The sequence below is a fragment of the Musca domestica genome, unplaced genomic scaffold, assembly GCF_030504385.1.
Source record: "Musca domestica strain aabys unplaced genomic scaffold, Musca_domestica.polishedcontigs.V.1.1 8, whole genome shotgun sequence".
NCBI lineage: Eukaryota > Metazoa > Arthropoda > Insecta > Diptera > Muscidae > Musca > Musca domestica.
This window is the reverse complement of record NW_026712409.1, coordinates 16,726,840-16,749,324: the sequence shown is the minus strand read 5'-3', so window position 1 is coordinate 16,749,324 and position 22,485 is coordinate 16,726,840. Positions and strand designations below refer to the sequence as shown.

The window sequence follows — 22,485 nt, the reverse complement described above, 5'->3', positions numbered from 1 at the left end:
CTTCTGTGAATAAAAGACCTCCTACGGTCTTTCATGGATAAAAGACCCATGGAAGGACCTCCGTCAATGAAACTTCCACATAGAAGAACTTTTCAAGGTTTTCTATCTCTAGATGACCTCCGAAAGGTCCGTCCTGTGGACGGTCTTCTATCCACGTAGATTTTCTTAAAACATTTTTTAAGGACATCTAAAAGGTGAGATGAAAAAAAACTGCAACCAACTTCAGACTGCTGTCATTTCCGAGCCACTCGTCCGACAGCTGTTAAAATTATTCCAGCGGCAGCTCATTCTATTGTTTACAAGCGTACAAAAGCATTTTGCTGAGAATTTTCCAGAGAAAATGTTATTCGCGATGGAATTTAAGCGCGATAGTGCGATTTCTTTATATTTGGCTGGAAAACCACAAGAAGTGGCTATCGTTAGAGCACTCCAGCATTGAAATGTGAATAAATCTATTGCGTCTCGTACCATCGCTCGTTACCATAGCCTGACATCAAGAAAGTGGACGGAAAAACAGCAACATCATCAGAAATGTTTCGAAAAGTAAAGAAGCGACTTGGTTGAAACCCGCGTCGCAGTAGACAATGGCCGAAAAATGGCTCGTAAGCTAAACATATCGCAATATTCCATTTGGCAAATATTGAAAAATGAACACGGGTCAAAGCCATTGCAATTCCAAAAAGTGCAGGAACTTACTCCGCAACAGAAAGAAAATAGACTGAAAAGAGCTATAGAGTTGCTTCGCTTGGCCGAAAGTGGTGAACTGCCGAATTTGTTTTTCTCCGATGAGAAAACATTCGCTGTCCAGCAGTTTGTAAACAACCAATATGATCGTGTTTACTTGCCAAAGAGGTCAGCTGAAAATGTGCACTTTCGGTTGGCCACCGAACTCAAGTGCCGACCATGGTGATGGTGTGGGCCGTCATAACAGCCGATGGTCGCTCTCCGCTCGTATTAAACGACCGTGGCATCGACACAGAATAAATGCAGAATATTATCGCGAAAATATTCTGGAGGTTGTATTAAAGCCTTGGGCACGCAAATATTTTGGCCGCAGACCAGTCCAACAGGACTCAGCACCATCGCACGCGCCACCCAAGAATGGTTACAAAATGAGATGCCTCGCTTCATTTCCAGCGCTAAATAACCACCAAAATCTCCGGATACCAATCCGTTGGACTATTGTGTCTGGAGTATTTTGGAAAACAAGGTTGGCACTAAAAAATACCAAAGAGTCGATCACCTCAAGCCAGCGCTTCGCCGGGAATGGACCAAAATACCGCAGAGCAAAATTCGGGTAGCGTGTGATGGTTTCATTGACCGTTTGAAGGCCATAATTCGTGCCAAAGGTGACCAATTCGAACAAATCTAAACTTATTCTAAATTTTGATGCTATTTCCGACCTTTTTGCTATCATTCAATAAAATTAAAAAAAAAAAAAAAAAAAAAAAAACAGTAAAGAAAGTCTAAAAGTCGGGCGGGGCCGACTTTATGATAACCTACACCACGTGACCAATAGAAACGTGGATTTTATTTAATATTTTTAGGACATCAATATGACCTCCGAAGAACCTCAGAAGAAAAACAAAAACGTGGATTTTTTTGTAAAAATTTTTTAAGAAAACGAAGTGGTCTCCGAAGGACCTCGGAAGACCAACAGAAACGTGGATTTTTTTAAAAATATTTTTATTACACCGAATTAACCTCCAAAGGACCTTGAAAGACCAACGAGGGTTTTTTTAAAAATATTTCTTAGGACATTAAAGTGACCTCCGAAGAACCTCGGAAGACCAGTAGGGTTCGTCTTTGGGCCAAACAAATGATTTGTGCAAAATTTCATCTGGATCGGACAATAAATGCGAACTGTACTTTGTTCAAAAAAATACATGGACAGACAGACGGACATGCATAAATCGACTCAGAATGTGATTCTATGCGGACCCATAGTTTCCTTTTGCCTGTTACAAACAAATACACAAAGACATAATACCCTGACCACCTTGTGGTGTAGGGTATGAAAATCTAAAAATTATGTCGTTTTACTTTGTTGCAGTTTTTTTTTATCTCACCCTGTAAAGGACCAACAGAAATGTTGGTCTCTAGGGGACCTCCCAAAGGTCTTTTAAAGACAAAGGACCTCTTGACGATCTCCTATCCATGGAATTCCCCATAAAGGTCTTGAGAATTTTCCGCTTTAATATTTAAGGCCAACAACAAAACAAACAGTGAAAAATTGTTTCTCTTCAAAATATCGCCCACTGTGTTTATTTTGTGAGTGTGTGTGTGTGTGTTTTTTCTTGTTTCTCAAACTACAAAACTATTGACAAATTGAAACAATAACAACAATAAATCATGCAAATCTGATGTGATTGATAGATAGATATATACGTATTCATAATATATGTATGTCTGTAGGTATGTGTGTGTGTGTGGACGCAACCAGGCCTAAGCGTGAAATCTATGGGTGTGGATGGAAATGTCTAATGTGAGACAGGCAGGCAGCTCCCCGGCTTGGCACGCTAACTGGCTAACTTGGGTAGCCGGTCGATTGGTTGGCTGCCTGCCTGCCCACTGATGACGACACGATGTGTCTGGAAAGTGTGAATGATTTGATGGCTGGATGGATGGATTGATGCTTGGACAAATTGATGATGATATTCAGTTGGTTGGATGGTTGGCAGATTGTTTGCTTTCTGTCTGACCCGGTCAATGAGTGGGCCAACACAATGCAGTTGCAGGGCATGAATATAAATGTTTGTCCATCTGTGTTCGTTTGTGACTGTCGTGACTAAGTGTTTGTGTGTGGTGGTGGTAGTATGGCTGCGTGAGCACGTGCATGTGCATGCGGGTGTCTGTCACCTACGCTCTAAATGAATAAAATAAACCTTTGTCCTTGCCATTTCGTTTCCTTGGTCGCATATTAGTAAAGCCTCATCATCAAAAGCTGTTACCAATGAATCGGTGCAGGTGTTTTCAAAGGATCTCCTCAAATCGTTCTCGTTGACATTTAGTACAGAACAGTACGAGCATCGAACGGATGAATCTTCGCTATCACGACGCAAGAGTCTGTAAAATGGGGAAAAATAAGAGAAAAAATATGACAATTAGAAAATGTGAGGATTAAATAAATTCATAGTTATTATAAATAATTTACAAGGATATTCAAATCGGTAAAGGAGCATTTTTAAAAATATGTTTTCGAAAGATATTATGGATTTTCTTTTTCTTTAATATTTTCCAAGGATTTTAAAGAATTATTTCTAAAAATAATTTTAAAATTTTTTCTAAGGTCCTTTTTTTAATATTTTTCTAAAAACCTGCATTTTTTAAACATATTTTTGTAAGGACCTCCGAAAGACCAAAATATTTTTAAAGGATCTTCAAAAGAAACGTGACATTTTTTAAAAATATATTTTTAGAACATCGAAGTGACCCCCGAAGGACCTCGAAATGTGGATTTTTAAGGAGCTTTAAAGAAAGCGTGGATTTTTTAAAAAAAAGATTTTTTTGGGACATCGAAGGACCCCAAAAGACCAACAGAAACGTGGATTTTTTAAAACACCAACAGAAAGTTGGTTTTTTTTTTTAAATGTTTGTTCAGGGATCTCCAAATAACTTCCAGAGGAACTCAGAACCAACAGAAACTTGGATTTATTAAAAAATATTTGTTTAAGGACCTTCAAAAAACCTCCAAAGGAACTCGGAACCAACAGAAACTTGGATTTATTAAAAATATTTGTTTAAGGACCTCCAAATAACCTCCAGAGTAACTCAGAACCAACAGAAACGTTGATGAATGACTTCCAGAGGAAGTCCAAACCAACAGAAACGTGGATTTTTTAAAAATATTTTTAAAGACCTCGAAATAATCTCCAAAGTACCTCTAAGGGGTACCAAAGTACCTCCGAAATACCAACAGAAACGTGGATATTTTAAAACAATTTTTAAGGACCTCGAAATGATCTCTAAAGGACCACCAAAATACCAACTTAACTGGGATTTTTTTTAAAATATTTTTTAAGGACCTCCGAAATATCAACAGAAACGTGGATTTTTTGAAAATATTTTTTAAGGACCTTCAAAGGAACTCAGAAAGACCTCCTTCTTGAAGGACCTCCAAAGGACCATCAGAAACGTGAATTTTTTAAAAAATATTTTCCTAAGGACCAACAGAAATGTTTATGTTTTAGAATTATTTTTCGTAGGACATACAATTGACTTCTGGACCTTCGAAAACACAACAGAAACTTCCAAAGAGTCTTCTAAAGAGCAACAGAAACGTGGATTTTTTCAAAAAGGGACCTTCGAAAGAGCTAAAGACACGTGGGTTTTTTAAAAATATTTTAAGGACTTTCATGGGACCTTTAAAAGCGCAACAGAAATATAAATTTTTTAAAAATATTTTTTTAAGGATCTTCAGAGGACCTCCAAATAATCAACAGAAACGTGGTATTTTTTAAATATTTTTCTAAGGACCCTCATAGAAATAAAAGAAAAGTGGCTTCAGTTTCTAAGGACATCTAAAGAAACAACATGAACGTGTTTTTTGAACAATTCTTAAAGGCCTCCAAGGATCAACAGAAACGTAGATTTTTTAAAAGGACCTCCAAATCCAAGTTTCGGCATTCTTTTAAATATTTTTCTAAGGATCTCCTAAAACCAACAGAAACGTGCATTTTTTTAAATAGTTTCTAAGGATCTCTAAAGGATCAACCGAAAATATACTTAAAATATATTTTTTAGGGACCTCGTTCGTTTTATTTCGATTTTTTAAAACCTCTAAACGTTATTTTAATATACTTTAAAGGACCTCCAAAAAAGTTTAAAGGCATCGAAACAGATTTTTTAAATATTTCTAAGAACCTCCAAGGGCTTTATATTTTTAGGACTTCCAAGCGTGATTTTTAAAATACTTTCTAAGGGGGTTATTATTTTGATATTCATGAGGACCTCCTAACGTGGTTTTTTTTTAAATCTTCAAAAGGGCTATCAGGACTTCAAGCATGGAATTAGAAATAAATATTTTTCAAAGGATTATCAGGAAATTAAGCGAGGATTTCAAAGGAATCTCAGGACTATAAGCTTAGATTTAAAAGGATTTTCAGGCCTATAAGCATGAATTTTGTAGGACTTTCAGGACTATAAGTGCAGATTTTAAAGAATTTCAGGCCTATAAGATTGGATTTTTTGAGGATTTTCAGGACAACAAGCGTGGATTTCAAAAAGGTTTTCATATAAGCGCGGATTTCAAAGGATTTGCAGGACTAGAAGTGTGGATTTCAAATTATTTTCTGGACTTTAACTGTGGATTTCAGGACTATAAGAGTGGATTCCAAAGGATTTTCTCGACTATAAGCGTGGATTTCAGGACTATACGCATGAATTCCATAGAATTTTTAGGACTATAAGTGTGGATTTTAAAGGATTTTCAGGACTGTAATATTGCAGTTTTTAAGGATTTTTAGGACAACAAGCGTAGATTTTAAATGGTTTTCAGGACTTTAAGCGTGAATTTCCAAGGATTTGTAGGACTATAAATGTGGATTTTAAGCGTGGAATTTAGGACTACAAGCGCTAATTTTAATGGATTTTTAGGACTATAAGCGTGATTTTCAGGACTACAAGCGCTAATTTTAAAGGATTTTCAGGGCTACAAACGTGGATTTCAAAGGAATTGGTGGACTATATAAACATGGATTTCAAATGTTTTAAAGGACTATAAGCGTGAACATTTTAGGATAATAAGCGTGAATTTTCAGGATTATAAGCGTGAGCTTCAAAGAATTTTCAGGATTACAAATGTGGATGGTAGAGGTTTTTCAGAACTATGAGCGTGGCTTTCTAAGGATTTTCAGAACTAAAGCAGTTGGTTTTTAAATAAATATTTATTAAAGGATTTTCAGGACATTTAAAGTTTTTACAGGACTATAATGTTTTTTCTAATATTTTTCACTTTACAAGAAGATTATTTTTTCCAAAAACATTTTCATAGGCGCGGATTTAAAAAAAATATTACCAATCCTAAACATTTTTTTGTAAAGGATTCTATAGATACACTACTCCCCACCATAATCTTATTTAAAATCCCAATTAATAGTTTAATTATTGAAACAAGTCACCATTCAAAAAAATATCATTTAATTAAAAAAATTCCAAAATTTGTTTCATTTCCGTTTTGTTTTTTGCTGCTCTGAAATCCCGTTGCCAAGCAGCATTAGAAATAAGTAAACAAAAAATGTGCAAAACTTTGAAAAATGTAATTATAGACCGGTATGCTGACAACGAGAGCAAACACCCCAGTGAGTACCAAGAGAGTATGGGGTAGAGAGGCGAGGAAAGCCCGATAGGCGTTCCCCGCATAATAAACATTTTGTTACAGTTTCATCATCCTTCAAACGCGAGCTGAGCATAGCCCAGTCATAAACTATAGTTTAATCGCTAAAACTTTCATTGTTGTTGTTGCTACTTTATTGTTAAATGATTTTGTGCAAGTTTGTCGAACACAAAGCAAAAACAAACAAACGAACAAAAATTGTTATGCATTTCAAGGCAGAATTGAGTTTAGATAGTCTCCGTTCAGCTCTCTGAGAGTTTAGTTTAAGTTTTATGACCAAATCAAATCAATGTTCATCTGTCGTTGTTGTTGCTGTTGTTACCCTGTATATTCTCTGGGGATAATGGCAAAAGTGAATGATGCTGTCATAGTCCGTTTGGAAAATAAAGAAAATACAATTAAAGTTTTTTTTTGGCCGAAATTTATTTATTTGTTTCAAACTTTGGCTGGGGATAAAGTTGATAGATTTTGGGGATGTAAAGGAAGCTTAAAGGAAGCATAAAGTCCCTGAATGCCGAGTATGGGGTGTTTTATTTAAAAAAAAGGTACAAAATGTCTTATGCAGGGTGAGATGGAAAAACTGCAACCATATTCAAACTGCTATCATTCCTAAGCCACTCGTCCGACAGCTTTTAAAATTATTCCAGTGACAGCTCATTACAGTGTTTACAAGCGTACAAAAGCATTTTGGTGAGAATTTTCCAGAAAAAAGTTATTCGTGATGGAATTCAAGCGTGATATTGTGATTTCTTTATATTTGGCTGGAAAAACAAGAGGTGGCTATCGTTCGAGCACTCCAGCATTTAAATGTGAATAAATATTTTGTGTCTCGTACCATCGTTCGTTACCGTGAAACTGGTAGCGCAGCCCGACATATGTCAAGGAAGTGGACGGAAGACGGAAAAACAGCAACATCAGCAGAAATGGTTCGAAAAGTAAAGAAGCGGTTTGATCGAAACTCGTGGCGCAGTGGTCGAAAAATGACTCGTGAGCTGAACATATCGCAATATTCCATTCGGCAAAGCCATAGAAATTCCAAAAAGTGCAAGAACTTACACCGCCACAGAAAGAAAATAGACTCGAGAGAACCAAAGAGTTGCATCGCTTGGCCGAAAGTGGTGAACTGCCGACTTTGGTTTTCTCCGATGAGAAAACATTCGTTGTCCAGCAGTTTGTAAACAAACAAAATTATCGGGGTTACTTGTCAAAGACGACAGCTGAAAATGTGCATCTTCGGCTGGCCAGCAGAACTCAAGCGCCGGCCATGGTGATGGTGTTGGCCGCCATTACAGCCGATGATCGCTCTCCGCTCGTATTAATCGACCGTGGCATCAGAATAAATGACGAATATTATCGCGAAAATATTCTGGAGGGTGTATTAAAGCCTTGGGATACCAATCCGTTGGACTATTGTGTCTGCAGTATTTTGTAGAGCAAAGTTGGCACTAATAAATACCAAAGTGTCGATCACCTCAAGCAAGGCGCTTCGACGGGAATGGATCAAAATGCCGCAGAGCAACATTCGGGCAGCGTGTGACGGTTTCATTGGCCGATTGAAGGCCATATTTCGTGCCAGAAGTGACTAATTCGAACAAATCTAAACTTATTCTAAAATTTGAAGCTATTTCCGATATTTTTTGCTTTCGGTCAATATAATTTAAAAAGAATGTAAAAATTATGGCGTTTGAGTTTGTTGAATTTTTTTAATCTCTCCCTGTAAATGTCTTCTATCCATAGAAGAGTTTCAGAAGGTCTTCTATCCATAGAAGAGCTTTAGGAGGTCTTCTATCCATAGAAGAGCTTTAGGAGGTCTTCTATCCATAGAAGAGCTTCAGAAGGTCTTCTATCCATAGAAGAGCTTCCGAAGGTCTTCTATCCATGGAAGAGCTTCAGAAGGTCATCTATCTATAGAAGAGCTTCAGAAGGTCTTCTATGTATAGAAGAGCTGCAGAAGGTATTCTATGTATAGAAGAGCTGTAGAAGGTCTTCTATGTATAGAAGAGCTGCAGAAGGTCTTCTATGTATAGAAAAGCTGCAGAAGGTCTTCTATGTATAGAAGAGCTGCAGAAGGTCTTCTATGTATAGAAAAGCTGCAGAAGGTCTTCTATGTATAGAAGAGCTGCAGAAGGTCTTCTATCCATAGAAGAGCTTCCGAAGGTCTTCTATCCATAGAAGAGCTTCAGAAGGTCTTCTATCCATAGAAGAGCTTCAGAAGGTCTTCTATCCATAGAAGAGCTTCAGAAGGTCTTCTATCCATAGAAGAGCTTCAGAAGGTCTTCTATCCATAGAAGAGCTTCAGAAGGTCTTCTATCCATAGAAGAGCTTCAGAAGGTCTTCTATCCATAGAAGAGCTTCAGAAGGTCTTCTATACCATAGAAGAGCTTCCGAAGGTCTTCTATCCATAGAAGAGCTTCCGAAGGTGTTCTATCCATAGAAGAGCTTCCGAAGGTCTTCTATCCATAGAAGAGCTTCCGAAGGTCTTCTACGCACAGAAGAGCTTCCGAAGGTCTTATATCCATAGAAGAGCTTCCGAAGGTCTTCTACGCACAGAAGAGCTTCAGAAGGTCTTCTACGCACACAAGAGCTTCAGAAGGTCTTATATCCATAGAAGAGCTTCCGAAGGTCTTCTACGCACAGAAGAGCTTCAGAAGGTCTTCTACGCACAGAAGAGCTTCAGAAGGTCTTCTATGTATAGAAGAGCTACAGAAGGTCTTCTATCCATAGAAGAGCTACAGAAGGTCTTCTATGCATAGAAGAGGTGCAGAAGGTCTTCTACGCATAGAAGAGCTTCAGAAGGTCTTCTATGCATAGAAGAGGTGCACAAGGTCTTCTACGCATAGAAGAGCTTCAGAAGGACTTCTACGCATAGAAGAGCTTCAGAAGGTCTTCTACGCATAGAAGAGCTTCAGAAGGTCTTCTACGCATAGAAGAGCTTCAGAAGGTCTTCTACGCATAGAAGAGCTTCAGAAGGTCTTCTACGCATAGAAGAGCTTCAGAAGGTCTTCTACGCATAGAAGAGCTTCAGAAGGTCTTCTACGCATAGAAGAGCTTCAGAAGGTCTTCTACGCATAGAGGAGCTTCAGAAGGTCTTCTACGCATAGAAGAGCTTCAGAAGGTCTTCTACGCATAGAAGAGCTTCAGAAGGTCTTCTACGCATAGAAGAGCTTCAGAAGGTCTTCTACGCATAGAAGAGCTTCAGAAGGTCTTCTACGCATAGAAGAGCTTCAGAAGGTCTTCTACGCATAGAAGAGCTTCAGAAGGTCTTCTACGCATAGAAGAGCTTCAGAAGGTCTTCTACGCATAGAAGAGCTTCAGAAGGTCTTCTACGCATAGAAGAGCTTCAGAAGGTCTTCTATGTATAGAAGAGCTTCAAAAGGCCTTCTATGAATAGAACAGCTTCAGAAGGTCTTCTATGTACTGAAGAGCTTCCGAAGGTCTTCTACGCCTAGAAGAGCTTCTGAAGCTCTTCTATGCATAGAAGACCTTCTGAAGCTCTTCTAGGCGTAGAAGAGCTTCAGAAGGTCTTCTATGTATAGAAGAGCTTCAGAAGGTCTTCTATGTATAGAAGAGCTTCAGAAGCTCTTCTAGGCGTAGAAGAGCTTCAGAAGGTCTTCTATGTATAGAAGAGCTTCAGAAGGTCTTCTATGTGTAGAAGAGCTTCAGAAGGTCTTCTATGTATAGAAGAGCTTCAGAAGGTCTTCTATGTATAGAAGAGCTTCAGAAGGTCTTCTATGTATAGAAGAGCTTCAGAAGGCCTTCTATGTATAGATGAGCTTCTGAAGGTCTTCTGGCTGTAGAAGAGGTTCAGAAGGTCTTCTACGCATAGAAGAGCTTCAGAAGGTCTTCTACGTATAGAAGAGCTGCAGAAGGTTTTCCACGTATAGAAGAGCTGCAGAAGGTCTTCTACGTATAGAAGAGCTGCAGAAGTTCTCCCACGTATAGAAGAGCTGCAGAAGTTCTCCCACGTATAGAAGAGCTGCAGAAGGTCTTCTACGTATAGAAGAGCTGCAGAAGGTCTTCCACGTATAGAAGAGCTGCAGAAGGTCTTCCACGTATAGAAGAGCTGCAGAAGGTCTTCCACGTATAGAAGAGCTGCAGAAGGTCTTCCACGTATAGAAGAGCTGCAGAAGGTCTTCCACGTATAGAAGAGCTGCAGAAGGTCTTCCACGTATAGAAGAGCTGCAGAAGGTTTTCCACGTATAGAAGAGCTGCAGAAGGTCTTCCACGTATAGAAGAGCTGCAGACGGTCTTCCGGCTATAGAAGAGCTGCAGACGGTCTTCCGGCTATAGAAGAGCTGCAGACGGTCTTCTATGTATAGAAGAGCTGCAGACGGTCTTCTATGTATAGAAGAGCTTCCGAAGGTCTTCTATGTATAGAAGAGCTTCCGAAGGTCTTCTATGTATAGAAGAGCTTCCGAAGGTCTTCTATGTATAGAAGAGCTTCAGTAGGTCTTCTATCTATAGAAGAGCTTCAGTACGTCTTCTATCTATAGAAGAGGTTCAGTAGGTCTTCTATCTATAGAAGAGCTTCCGAAGGTCTTCTATGTATAGAAGAGCTTCCGAAGGTCTTCTATGTATAGAAGAGCTTCCGAAGGTCTTCTATGTATAGAAGAGCTTCCGAAGGTCTTCTATGTATAGAAGAGCTTCCCAAGGTCTTCTATGTATAGAAGAGCTTCCGAAAGTCTTCTATGTATAGAAGAGCTTCCGAAGGTCTTCTATGTATAGAAGAGCTGCCGAAGCTCTTCTATGTATAGAAGAGCTGCCGAAGCTCTTCTATGTATAGAAGAGCTTCCGAAGGTCTTCTATGTATAGAAGAGCTTCCGAAGGTCTTCTATGTATAGAAGAGCTTCCGAAGGTCTTCTATGTATAGAAGAGCTGCCGAAGGTCTTCTATGTATAGAAGAGCTTCCGAAGGTCTTCTATGTATAGAAGAGCTTCCGAAGGTCTTCTATGTATAGAAGAGCTTCAGAAGGTCTTCTACGTATAGAAGAGCTTCAGAAGGTCTTCTGTAGATCTTTCATATTTCATTTTTAACGAAATACCTACAAAAGTTATTCTCTCTGAAGAAGACCTACGCAAGGTCTACTTTCTATAGAAGACCTAGATGAGGCATCTTCCCTATAGAAGACCCAGATAAGGTTTTCTATCCGGCGATTCCCTAATCACCCCCCCCCCCCCCCCCCAAAGGCCGCTGTGCACATATTGTGTACTCTCTCACACACACAAATGCATTTGGTGAGAGTGGTACTTCAGTTTTTTATATTCTTTGGAACATCTGACGGAACGGTGATGATGACAAAAGCATTTGTACCGTTAATTCTTCGACTGTGACCGCAGATTTCCACGAATACTTAACTAAATGTGTTGGTGTGGGTGTTCAGCAAAAACCACAATGTATGAAGATTATATGAACACATTTTGAGTGTGTGTGTGTGTTGGTTTAATATGCCTATAAATTTGTTGTTGTCATTGTTGTTATTATTATTTTGCTATTGTTGTTGTTGTTGTTGTTGCCGAACGTTTAATTAAAACACAATTTGTTTGCGAGCTATACTTCATGCACTGATACAGTTATTGCTATTTCGCCTCGTGGTTGTTGTCGTTTTTGTTGTTGTTGGCATTGTTGTTATTTGTGTGTACATATGGATGTAGTTATTTTTATTGTTGTTGGCATTCTTGTTGTTGTTGCCATAATTGTTATTATTTTGTAATGAACAATGCTGGCGCTATTGCTATTGTCATTTTGTTGTTATCATTGCTGCTGACTTTTGGGGCTGCTGCTCGTCTATGGCGTTTTTCTTGCTGCTGTTGTTGTTGTGCGCAAACTCTGCTAAGAATTGCCAGCTGGTTCTGCCGCTGCCAGAATGTTTTTCTGTTGTTGTTGTTGTTGGTGTGCTCTCTCCATGCACATAAATCTCAAAGAAATCCATGCCAATATTGTGACCCAGAGCCTAGCAGACCTCATCGTGTTCCCCCTGACTTCCCTTCCATTCCCAACCTGGCGGAAGAAGCCTTGCTTAGAAATTGCGTGCCGTTTTCGTTTTTTCTTTCTTTTTTTTCTGATACACGCGTGACTTGTGTGAACATGATTTAATTTTTTTTTTTGCTTCATCTTCCTTCTTTTGCTTAGCTTGTCTTTCGTTCATTTTTATTTAAAGCCGAGGACAATGAAAAGTGGAGACAGATATTCAAGTGTTCTTGACACTGTCACTTGTCTTTGGGGTTTTAGTCGGTCAGTTGGTTAATCGATCAATATACAACAACTAAAACAACAACAATTACTGTAAGGTTGTATGTGTGTGTGAGGATGATTGCTCAGTAATTGAAACTGGGTGTGGAGTGTCAGCTATGCCGAATAGATGGATGGAAAGGTTTATTTACACATTAGAAGAGCTTTAGGAAGCTATTGTCTCCATGGAAGACCTTTGGAAATTATTTCGTATTTAAGGAATTTAAAAAAGATTTAACTTCTCTGGGCAGATTCTAGACTCAGAGGTTTAGAAAGTATGCCACTTGAAAAGTGAGCTACCTACCGGATTCATTTACATATGAAAAATACCTACCAGATTAATTTACACTTAAAAAACTTCTTGGGCCTTCAGAGGAGCAAGAGGCATTGAAAATATTCTTCATTTTTACTTTGCATCTCAAAAAGACTTTAAAAAGATTTTCTTTCTTTGGATGCAATTCCGGACAACTTTTTAACTTTTTTTTCGGGAATTTTCGAAATGGGGTTGAAATAAATTGCCAGCTAATTATGCTAAGTCTTCAATAGGACATACGCCTTTCGAAACCTTCTCTCTTCTTCTTCTTAAAAATATTTTGTTAAGAGACCTTTAGAAATAACTTCTTTGAGTACAGCGTGAGATGAAAAAACTGCAACCAAATTCAGACTGCTGTCATTTCTAAGCTACTCGTCCGAAAGCTGTTAAATTTATTCCAGTGACAGCTCATTGTATTGTTTACAAGCGTACAATAGCATTTTTGTGAGAATTTTCCAGAAAAAAAGTTATTCGCTATGAAATTCAAGCGTGATAGTGAGATTTCTTTATATTTGGCTGGATAACCACAAGTGGCTATCGTTGGAACACTGCAGCATTGCGAATGCGAATAAATCTTTTGTGTATCGTACCATCGCTCGTTACCGTGATACAGGTAGCAGTAGTGTGGCCCGACGTCAAGGAAGTGGACGGAAGAAAACAGCAAAATCAGCAGAAATGGTTCGAAAAGTAAAGAAGCGACTTGGTCGAAACCCGTATCGCAGTGGCCGAAAAATGGCTCGTGAGCTAAATATATCGCAATAATCCATTCGGCAAATATTGAAAAATGAGCTCGGAGCGAAGGCATTGAAATTTAAAAAAGTGCAAGAACTTACACCGCAACAGAATGAAAATAGACTCAAAAGAGCTAAAGAGTTGCTTCGCTTGACCGAAAGTGGTGAACTGTCGAATTTGGTTAGCTCCGATGAGAAAACATTCGTTGTCCTGCAGTTTGTAAACAAACAAAATGATCCGCTCGTGTGTACTTGCCAAAGAGGTCAGCTGAAAATGTGCGCTTTCGGTTGGCCACCAGAACTCGGGCCTCAAGCCGGCCATAGTGATGCTGTGGGCCGCCATAAGAGCCGATAGTCGCTCTCCGCTCGTATTAATCGACCAAGGCATCATAATAAATGTCGAATATTAGCGCGAACCTATTCTGGAGAGTGTATTAGAACTTTGGTCACGCAAACGATTTGGCCGCAGACCTTGAACATTCCAACAGGACTCAGCACCATCGCACTCAGCATGCGCCACCCAAGAATGGTTGCAAAATGAGGTTCCTCGCTACATTTCCAGCCTCGCACAATGGCCACCACCAATCTCCGGATACCAATCCGTTGTACTATTGTGTCTGGAGTATTTTGGAAAGCACGGTTGGCACTTAAAAAATACCAAAAGTGTCGATCACCTCAAGCAAGCGCTTCACCGGGAATGGGCCAAAATACCGCAGAGCAACATTTGGGCAGCGTGTGACGGTTTCATTGGCCGTTTGAAGGCAATAATTCGTGCCAAAGGTGACCAATTCGAACAAATTGAAACTTATTCTAAAATTTCAGGCTATTTCCGACATTTTTTGCTTTCATTAAAAAAAAAAAAATAAAAATTATGGCGTTTGACTTTGTTGCAGTTTTTTTTTTGGCTCACCCTGTATATAAAAAATATAAAAGAAAAAATAAAATATAAAAAGGTTAGTAAAGTAACAGGCTGACTGCGAATCAGGGCCCATATGAAACGATTAAAGCTGGAATTTTGACATTTTGCACGAGGCTCAGTCTTGGTACGTAGACTTGTGGAAGGGCTAGGTATTTTGAAATTTATACTAAAAGGGTACGAAAAGTTCTAAAATGATACTAGATTGAACTGAAATTTGAAATGAGAGTCACTGATGGTGTGCAGAATAGGTGTGTCAAAGGGTTTTGGGAAATTCTGACTTTAAGGTTACGAGAAGTTCCAAAAATGGTACTAAACTTCTGAAATGGTACCATATGGGAAGGGATAGAGCTAAAAACTTGAAATGCGGTATGAGAATCAAGGTTGGAAAGTAAGTTTGATATCTGAAGGTGGTCTTGGAAATGTCTACTAAGTGTGCGAACTGTACAAAAATTTGAAAGAGTTTGGTTAAAGCTAAATGGATGAAGCTGGGATTTTAAAATTTGTATTGGGTTCACTTTTGGCGGCAGGTTTGTGATAGAGATGAAATTTGGTTTGAGGGTCGCTGCTCATGTGTAACCGGGATATATGGGGGTGTTTTCGGAAATGTATACCTTATTTGTACGAGAAATACTGAATGGTACTAAATTTGGCGTTGGGTGAAGAGATAGCGCTGCAATCCCTAAATTTAATACTAAAGTCTCTGTTGATATCTGCAACTTATATATGGAGGCGGTTTTGGAAATGTGTACTATAATTGTACTAAAAGCGGTAAATTTGATATTAAGGTTGTTTTGGAAATGTGTACTAAATATGCGAACCGTACTAAATGTTACTAAATTTGGAACAGTTTGGTTTAGGATGAACGGAACGAAAGATGGAATTTTAAAATTTTGTATTGAGGTCCCTGTCTCGGTGGTAAGTTTGTGATTGAAGGGGTAATTTTGGAAATATGTACATCAAGTGCACGAAAAGTACTAAATGGTACTATATTTGATATAATTCGGTAGTGGGTGAACATAAAGTGCTGGAAATCTGAAAAATGGTATTGGGATCACTGTTCATGTGTTGCCTGGACATATGGAGGTTGTTTAGGAAATGTGTACGATAATTGTACGAAAAGTACTAAATGGTACTAAATTTGGTATTGGGTGAAGAGATAGAGATAAAATTCTGAAATATGACATTTACGTGACTAATGGCATTTGTGATTGAGATCTGGCGCCGGTTTGGAAATGTATACTATAATTGTACGAAAAGTACCAAATAGTACTAAATTTGATGTTAAATGATGGAATAGAGCTGGAATACCGAAATTTGATATTGAGATCTCTGTTGGTATCTGGGATTGCGATATGAAGGTGGTTTTGGAAATGTGTACTATAATTGTACGAAAAGTACCCAAATGGTACTAAATTTAGTATTGGGTGAAATAAAATTCTGTAATTTGATATTTACATTATGGTTAGCGATGGTTTGGAAATCATTTCTATTTTTGTACGAAAAATACTAAACGGTACTAAATTTGGTATTGGGTAAAGGGTTAGCGCTGGAATTCTCAAATTTGATATATAGGTCTCTGTTGGTATCTTGGACTGAGATATGTAGGTGGTGTACTAAAACAGTGAGAAAAGTACTAAATGGTATTGGGTGAAGGGTTATAGAGCTGTTGGGGTCTATGATATGGATATGAGTGAGATTCAGAAATTTAATATTTAGGTCACTCTTAGTATCTTAGGTCGAGATATGGAGGTGGTTTTGGAAATGTGTATTTTAATTGTACGAAAAGTACCAAATATTATTCAATTTGGTATTTTAGGTGAAGGTGTAGTATGTACCCATGGGGTCTTTTTTAATACTGAGATATACCGTTTTATGTGATCTATACCACAATTTTGGACCTAAATGGACAGTTATTATACTAAGGGTTAGAAATTGGAGTTAGAATTCTGATTGGTGAATTGGAGGTCACTTCTGGGGAAAAGAGTTTCGTATAAAAAGGAGTGGACCGATATCTACCGTCGTTACACACTATCTTGTGTTACTTAAAATATTTACATGTGAAAAAATTCGAAGAGTATCGAAATCTTATTTCATATTTAATGAGCGTTATTTATTAAAAAATTTGACCCCCTTGTGGGGGATGTACCAGAAGGAGTGGGCCAATATATTGCACCTTCACCCGAGATCATGTGTTGATAAAAGTATTGGGTTGCGCCGAGTTTGATAAAAATCGGATACTTATTTCGCATTTTACGGGAGTTTTAAATATTCCAAATTTTGACCCTTGTGGGGGAGGTACCGGAAGCAGTGAACCGATATATCTCGTCTTTAAACTAGATCTTTTACTAGTAGAAATATTAGGATGAGCCGAGCATGAAAGTAATCGTATACTTATTTCGCATTTTATGAATGCTTTAAATTAAATTCCAAATTTAGAACCCTTGTGGGGGGACGTACCAGAAGGAGTGGACGGATATATCCTATCTTTAAACTAGATATTGTGCTGGTAGAAATATTAGGATGAGTAGAGTTTTAAATGAATCGGATACTTATTTCGCATTTCATGCGAGTTTTAAATATTCCAAATTTTGACCTTTTGTGAGGGAAGTACCAGAAAAGAGCGGACCGATATATCTCTTCTTCTCACCAAGTTATGTGTTGATAAAAGTATTGGAATGTGCCGAGTTTGAAAGGAATTGGATACTTATTTCTTATTTTATGAACGTTTTGATTTTTCTCCCCCTTTGTGGGGAAGGTACTAAATGGAGTGAATCGATATTTTCTATTTCCGTACCACATCCAGCACTTATAAAAATATAAGGATTTGCAAAGTTTGCACAAAATTGGATGATCCTTCTTTGTTCTATAAGGTAAATTATTTTCTATGAATTTTGTGGAGGAGGTACCAAAAGGAATGGACCGTTCTTGTTATCTCAGAGCTCGATCAAAGTCTGATAATAATATTACGATGTACCAAGTTTGGATCAAATCGAATACTCCCTTCGATAGTTATGGTGCGCACAAGCCAGACAGACGGACGGACAGCGCTAGATCAACTCCAAATGTCCTGAAACGGATTTGGTCCAAAGGGAGTTAGGGTCTAAAACTATTTTTTCGATGAGGCACCTTTTGGTCGTATCAAATAATATATACCCTCTGTGGCCATATAACTGAGGGTATAAAAATCTTCAATCTCATAATTACTAATAGTCCGTATTTTTAATATTTTTGCCAGAAACAAAACTCTTATTTGGATTTGGATTGGATTGGAAATTAATTCAATTTTCCATAAAACATATTTTTATACCCTCCACCTTGGAAATGAGGGTATATTAACTTTGTCATTCCGTTTGTAACATCCTTAAATATTCGTCGTAGACCCCATAAAGTACAGGGTTGCCCATATTCGACGGACCCATCTGGCAACGCCATAACTTTTGACAGAGATGTCACATCGCTTAATGACATACCGCGTTTGAAGCGTCAGTCCAAGCAGATTTTTACCATGAACCAATACACGCCACGCGAGCGCTCTGAAATAGTTGAAATTTACAAGAAGTCAATTGTGAAAACTCAACGTGCTTTTAAAACATTAAAAAATGTGAGAAGTGCGCCTTCTAAGAACACCATTAAACGTTTATACGAAAAATTTTCGACTGGTAAGGCTCTTTCTAATCCGAAGAGGCCATATAAAAGTCGACCAAGGCGATCGGCCGAGAATATCGCTGCCGTACGAGCCAGTGTTGAGAGGTCCCCAAGAACATCCCAAAAACGCCGTTCTCAGCAGTTGGGCATGGCTCGCTCCACTTTACAACGGATTATTCGCGTTGATTTGCATTTGTTCCCGTACAAAATTCAATTGACGCAAAGAATGTAGCCTGCGGACAAGCCTCGTCGATTGGAATGGGCCCAAAGGTCCGTCGAATATGGGCAACCCTGTATACATATTCATAATCAGCATAAAATTCTAAGTCGATTTAACGATGTCCGTCTGTCTGCCTGTTCAAATCACGATACAGCCCACATTATTTGACGAAGAGCGCCAAAATTTAGCTGAGCAATTTGTGTTGTGTCTAGGATGGTTGGTATTGAAAATGAGATATATCGGTCCAAGTTCTGGTATAGTCCTCATATAACGGTACCTCCCGATATTCGGTATTTTGATGATTTATGCCACATTTTTTTCACGGATTTGTCTGAAAATTGGTATTTGTAGGTCATAACGGGTCCCTGTGCGTGTGGCAGAACATTGCATGTATAGATCCACGTTTTGGCATAGCCCCCATATAAAGGTACCTCCCGATATTCGGTATTTTAATTTTTTTCCTACATTTTTTCACGGATTTTACTAAAAATTTTTATTTTTTGGTCATAATGAGTTCCAGCTCCGGTGGCGAAACATTGCATGTATATGTCCACGTTTTGGTATAGCCCCCATATAACGGTACCTCCCGATATTCGGTATTTTGATGATTTTTGACACATTCTTTTAAGAATTTCTCTGAAAATTGGTAGTTGTAGATCATAATCGGTCCCAGTTCGTGTGGCGAGTCATTGTAATTATAGGTCCACGTTTTGGTATAGCCCCCATATAACGGTATCTCCCGATATTCGGTATTTTGATGATTTATGCCACATTTTTTCACGGATTTGTCTGAAAATTGGTATTTGTAGGTCATAATGGGCTCTAGCTCCTTTGGCGAAACATTGCATGTGTATGTCCACGATTTGGTATAGCCCCCATATAACGGCACCTCCCGATATTCGGCATTTTAAAAATGTGTTATGTCTTATCTCCCCCATTCCAGCTGTTCATTAATTTCAAATTCACATTACGGCCGATGATATTTAAAATCGATGTACTTACACAGCACTGATAGGTATGTGGAGAAGTGTTGTTTTTTTTGTTTCACCTCCTCCACACACTATTTGCAGTTGTTGGCGATTACACTTCTGTTTTTAATTATTTATTATTGTTGTTGCTATTAGGTTGAGTTATTCAAACACTCGGCACACGGCATCCGTTGTATGTCTCGAACACAAATTCGTAAATAAATAAAAGCTGAGGATTTTTCCACTTCCACCAATACAAAGACACAGCAACGGCAGAGACGTAGGAGGAAGGGTAAAAATGGAATGTTCCGTTGTAAGTATTTCCGTATGTAATTCCTTTGCTTGGTAATAGTTGTTGTTGTTGTTGCTGTTGTTGATTAACTACACGTTTTTGCAGCGAATTCCTTCCCGTCTGCCAGTACCTCTAACGAATGCGCCGCCTTCAGATTCGAGTGTGTGTGCGGAAAGAACTTAAGTGGCAATTTTTTCTACTTTTCTTAATTTATATTTGTTTTTTAGTTTTTTTATTTGCTTCTTTGCAAGCGGTCTAGCTTGAGGCAGGCTAAGTGTCTGCTAAGCATTTGTTTTATGAGTTTTGAGTTGTTTTTTTTATTTTTCAAAAATCCATTCAGAGATTTGTTTTCTATTCCAGCAGCATCGTCAATGATAACCTGTTTGGCACTTTTTTGTGGCCGTTTTTTTTTAAAAAAATGATACGTCTGCATAATTTGATTTGTTGTCAGTATTTTATTGTTGTTTGTTTATTTTGATTCAGTTTTTATTTTGTAATTAATTTTTGTGCACATTGTTGTGATTCGGACTTGCACTATTGTTGTTGGGGGCAATTTTTTATGGGATTTTTTTTTTTTAGAAAATGATTTGGATTTAATGGAAAGGCCTCTAAAATCAAATAACAATAGGAGACTTCTTGAAGATCTTTAACATTTTTCCAAAAATCGCTGTAGTATTGACAATCGCTATCCCTTGGAGAAACATTGAATGCCTTCTACCTATGGAAGATATCCTGAAAACATTCTCTCTATGGAAGACTTATTAAGGGTTTGGTATCAAAAAAAAAAAAAAGCAAGTAAAAAAACAAGTAAAAAAACATTAAGTTCGGCCAGGCCAAACTTTTAATACCCTCCACCCTAGGGTAAAGGAAACATTAGAACCCATTGTATGCCACAAATACCAATTTTTAGACAAATCCGCGAAGAAATGTTGCAGAAATCATCAAAATACCAAATATCTGGAGGTACCGTTATATGGGAGCTATACAATGCTATACATACAATGTTTCGCCACCGCAGCCAAAACCCTTTGAGACCAACAAATACCAACTCTTAGACAATTTTTTAGAAATCATCAAAATACCGAATATCGGAAGGTACCATTATAAGGGGGGCTATACCAAAACGTGGACCTATACATACAATGTTTCGCCACCGGATCTTGAACCCATTATAACCAATAAATTCCAATTTTTAGACAAATCCGCGTAGAAATGTGACAAAAACCATCAAAATACCCCATATCGGGAGGTACCATTATAAGGGGGGCTATACCCAAACGTGGACCTATACATACAATGTTTTGCCACCGCAGCCAAAACCCATTGTGACCTACAAATACCAATTTTAAGACAAATCCGCGAAGAAATGTGGCAGAATTCATCAAAATACCGAATATCGGAAGGTACCATTATAAGGGGGGCTATACCAAATCGTGGACCTATACATACAATGTTTCGCCACCGCAGCCAAAATCCATTGTGACCAACAAATACCAATTTTTAGACAAATCCATGGAAAAAAGTGGCAGATATCATCAAAATACCGAATATCTGGAGGTACCGTTATATGGCAGCTATACCAAAACGTGGACCTATACATACAATATTTTGGCAACGGAGCTAGAACCTATTAGGACACAAAAATACAAATTTTTAGACAAATCCGCGAAGAAATGTAGCAGAATTAATCAAAATACCGAATTTTGGAAGGTACAGTTATATGGGGCCTATACCAAAACGTGGACCTATACATACAATGTTTTGCCACCGGAGCTAGAACCCATTATGACCAACAAATACCAATTTTTAGACAAATCCATGGAAAAAAGTGGCAGATATCATCAAAATACCGAATATCGGGAGGTACCGTTATATGGTGACTACACCAAATCGTGGACCTAATCATACAATATTTCGGCAACGGAGCTAGAACCTATTAGGACAGAAAAATACCAATTTTAAGACAAATCCGCGAAGAAATGTGGCAGAATTCATCAAAATACCGAATATCTGGAGGTACCGTTATATGGGAGCTATACCAAATCGTGGGCCTATACATACAATGTTTTGCCACCGGAGCTAGAACCCATTATGACCAACAAATACCAATTTTAAGACAAATCCGTGAAAAAATGTGGGAAAAATCATCAAAATACCGAATATCGGAAGGTACCATTATAAGGGGGGCTATACCAAAACGTGGACGGATATATCTCATTTTCAATACCAACCATCCTAGACACAATACAAATTATTCTGCTAAATTTTGATGCTCTGCGTCAAATAATGTGGGCTGTATCGTGATTTCAACAGACTGGCGGACAGACGGAAATCGTTAAATCGACTTAGAATTTTATGCTGATTATGAATATATATACTTTATGGTTTCTACGACAAATATTACGAAACGTTACAAACGAAATGACAATGTTAATATACCCTCCTTTCCAAGGTGGAGGGTATAAAAAAGAATTTAATTAGCAAGGGTACAATCCAAGGTTATTTTTTGCCGGTTCAGAAAGAGTTAATAGATAAAGAGAGAGAGAGAGGGTTACTACCCCTCTCTCTCAGAGAAAAATTAAGGGTTTTTTAAAATAAGTTTATCATAATAACGGACCAAAAAAAAAAAAGGTTTCCCTATTTAGAAACTAAGAATGAAGCGGGATTGTGGCTGGGCTCAAATGAAATATCTCGAGGAATTTTAGTTTCAGTTCGGTGGACCCTTATATCTTTAATTTCCCCCCAATTGAGCTATAATTTTACAGAAAATTCTTCAGTTATTTTTTTCATTTTGGTCTGTTAATAAACACTTGAAGCCCGCTTACATATTTGCGA

The 22,485-nt window shown here is 38.1% G+C and overlaps 1 protein-coding gene across 6 annotated transcripts in view; it reads right to left on the bottom strand.

Moving 5' to 3' along the window:
- LOC101896207 (potassium/sodium hyperpolarization-activated cyclic nucleotide-gated channel 2) overlaps window positions 1–22,485 on the bottom strand; it is a 164,417-nt gene that overhangs the window by 47,279 nt on the left and 94,653 nt on the right. For 4 of the 6 annotated variants that reach the window (XM_005177059.4, XM_005177061.4, XM_005177063.4 and 1 more), the window contains exon 4: window positions 2,886–3,066. In XM_005177059.4, the coding sequence (XP_005177116.1) occupies window positions 2,886–3,066 (181 nt within the window). Of the gene's footprint in view, window positions 1–2,885; window positions 3,067–19,392; window positions 19,781–22,485 lie in introns of those variants that run through there. The other 2 variants (XM_005177067.4, XM_005177060.4) reach the window with 2 other exon arrangements.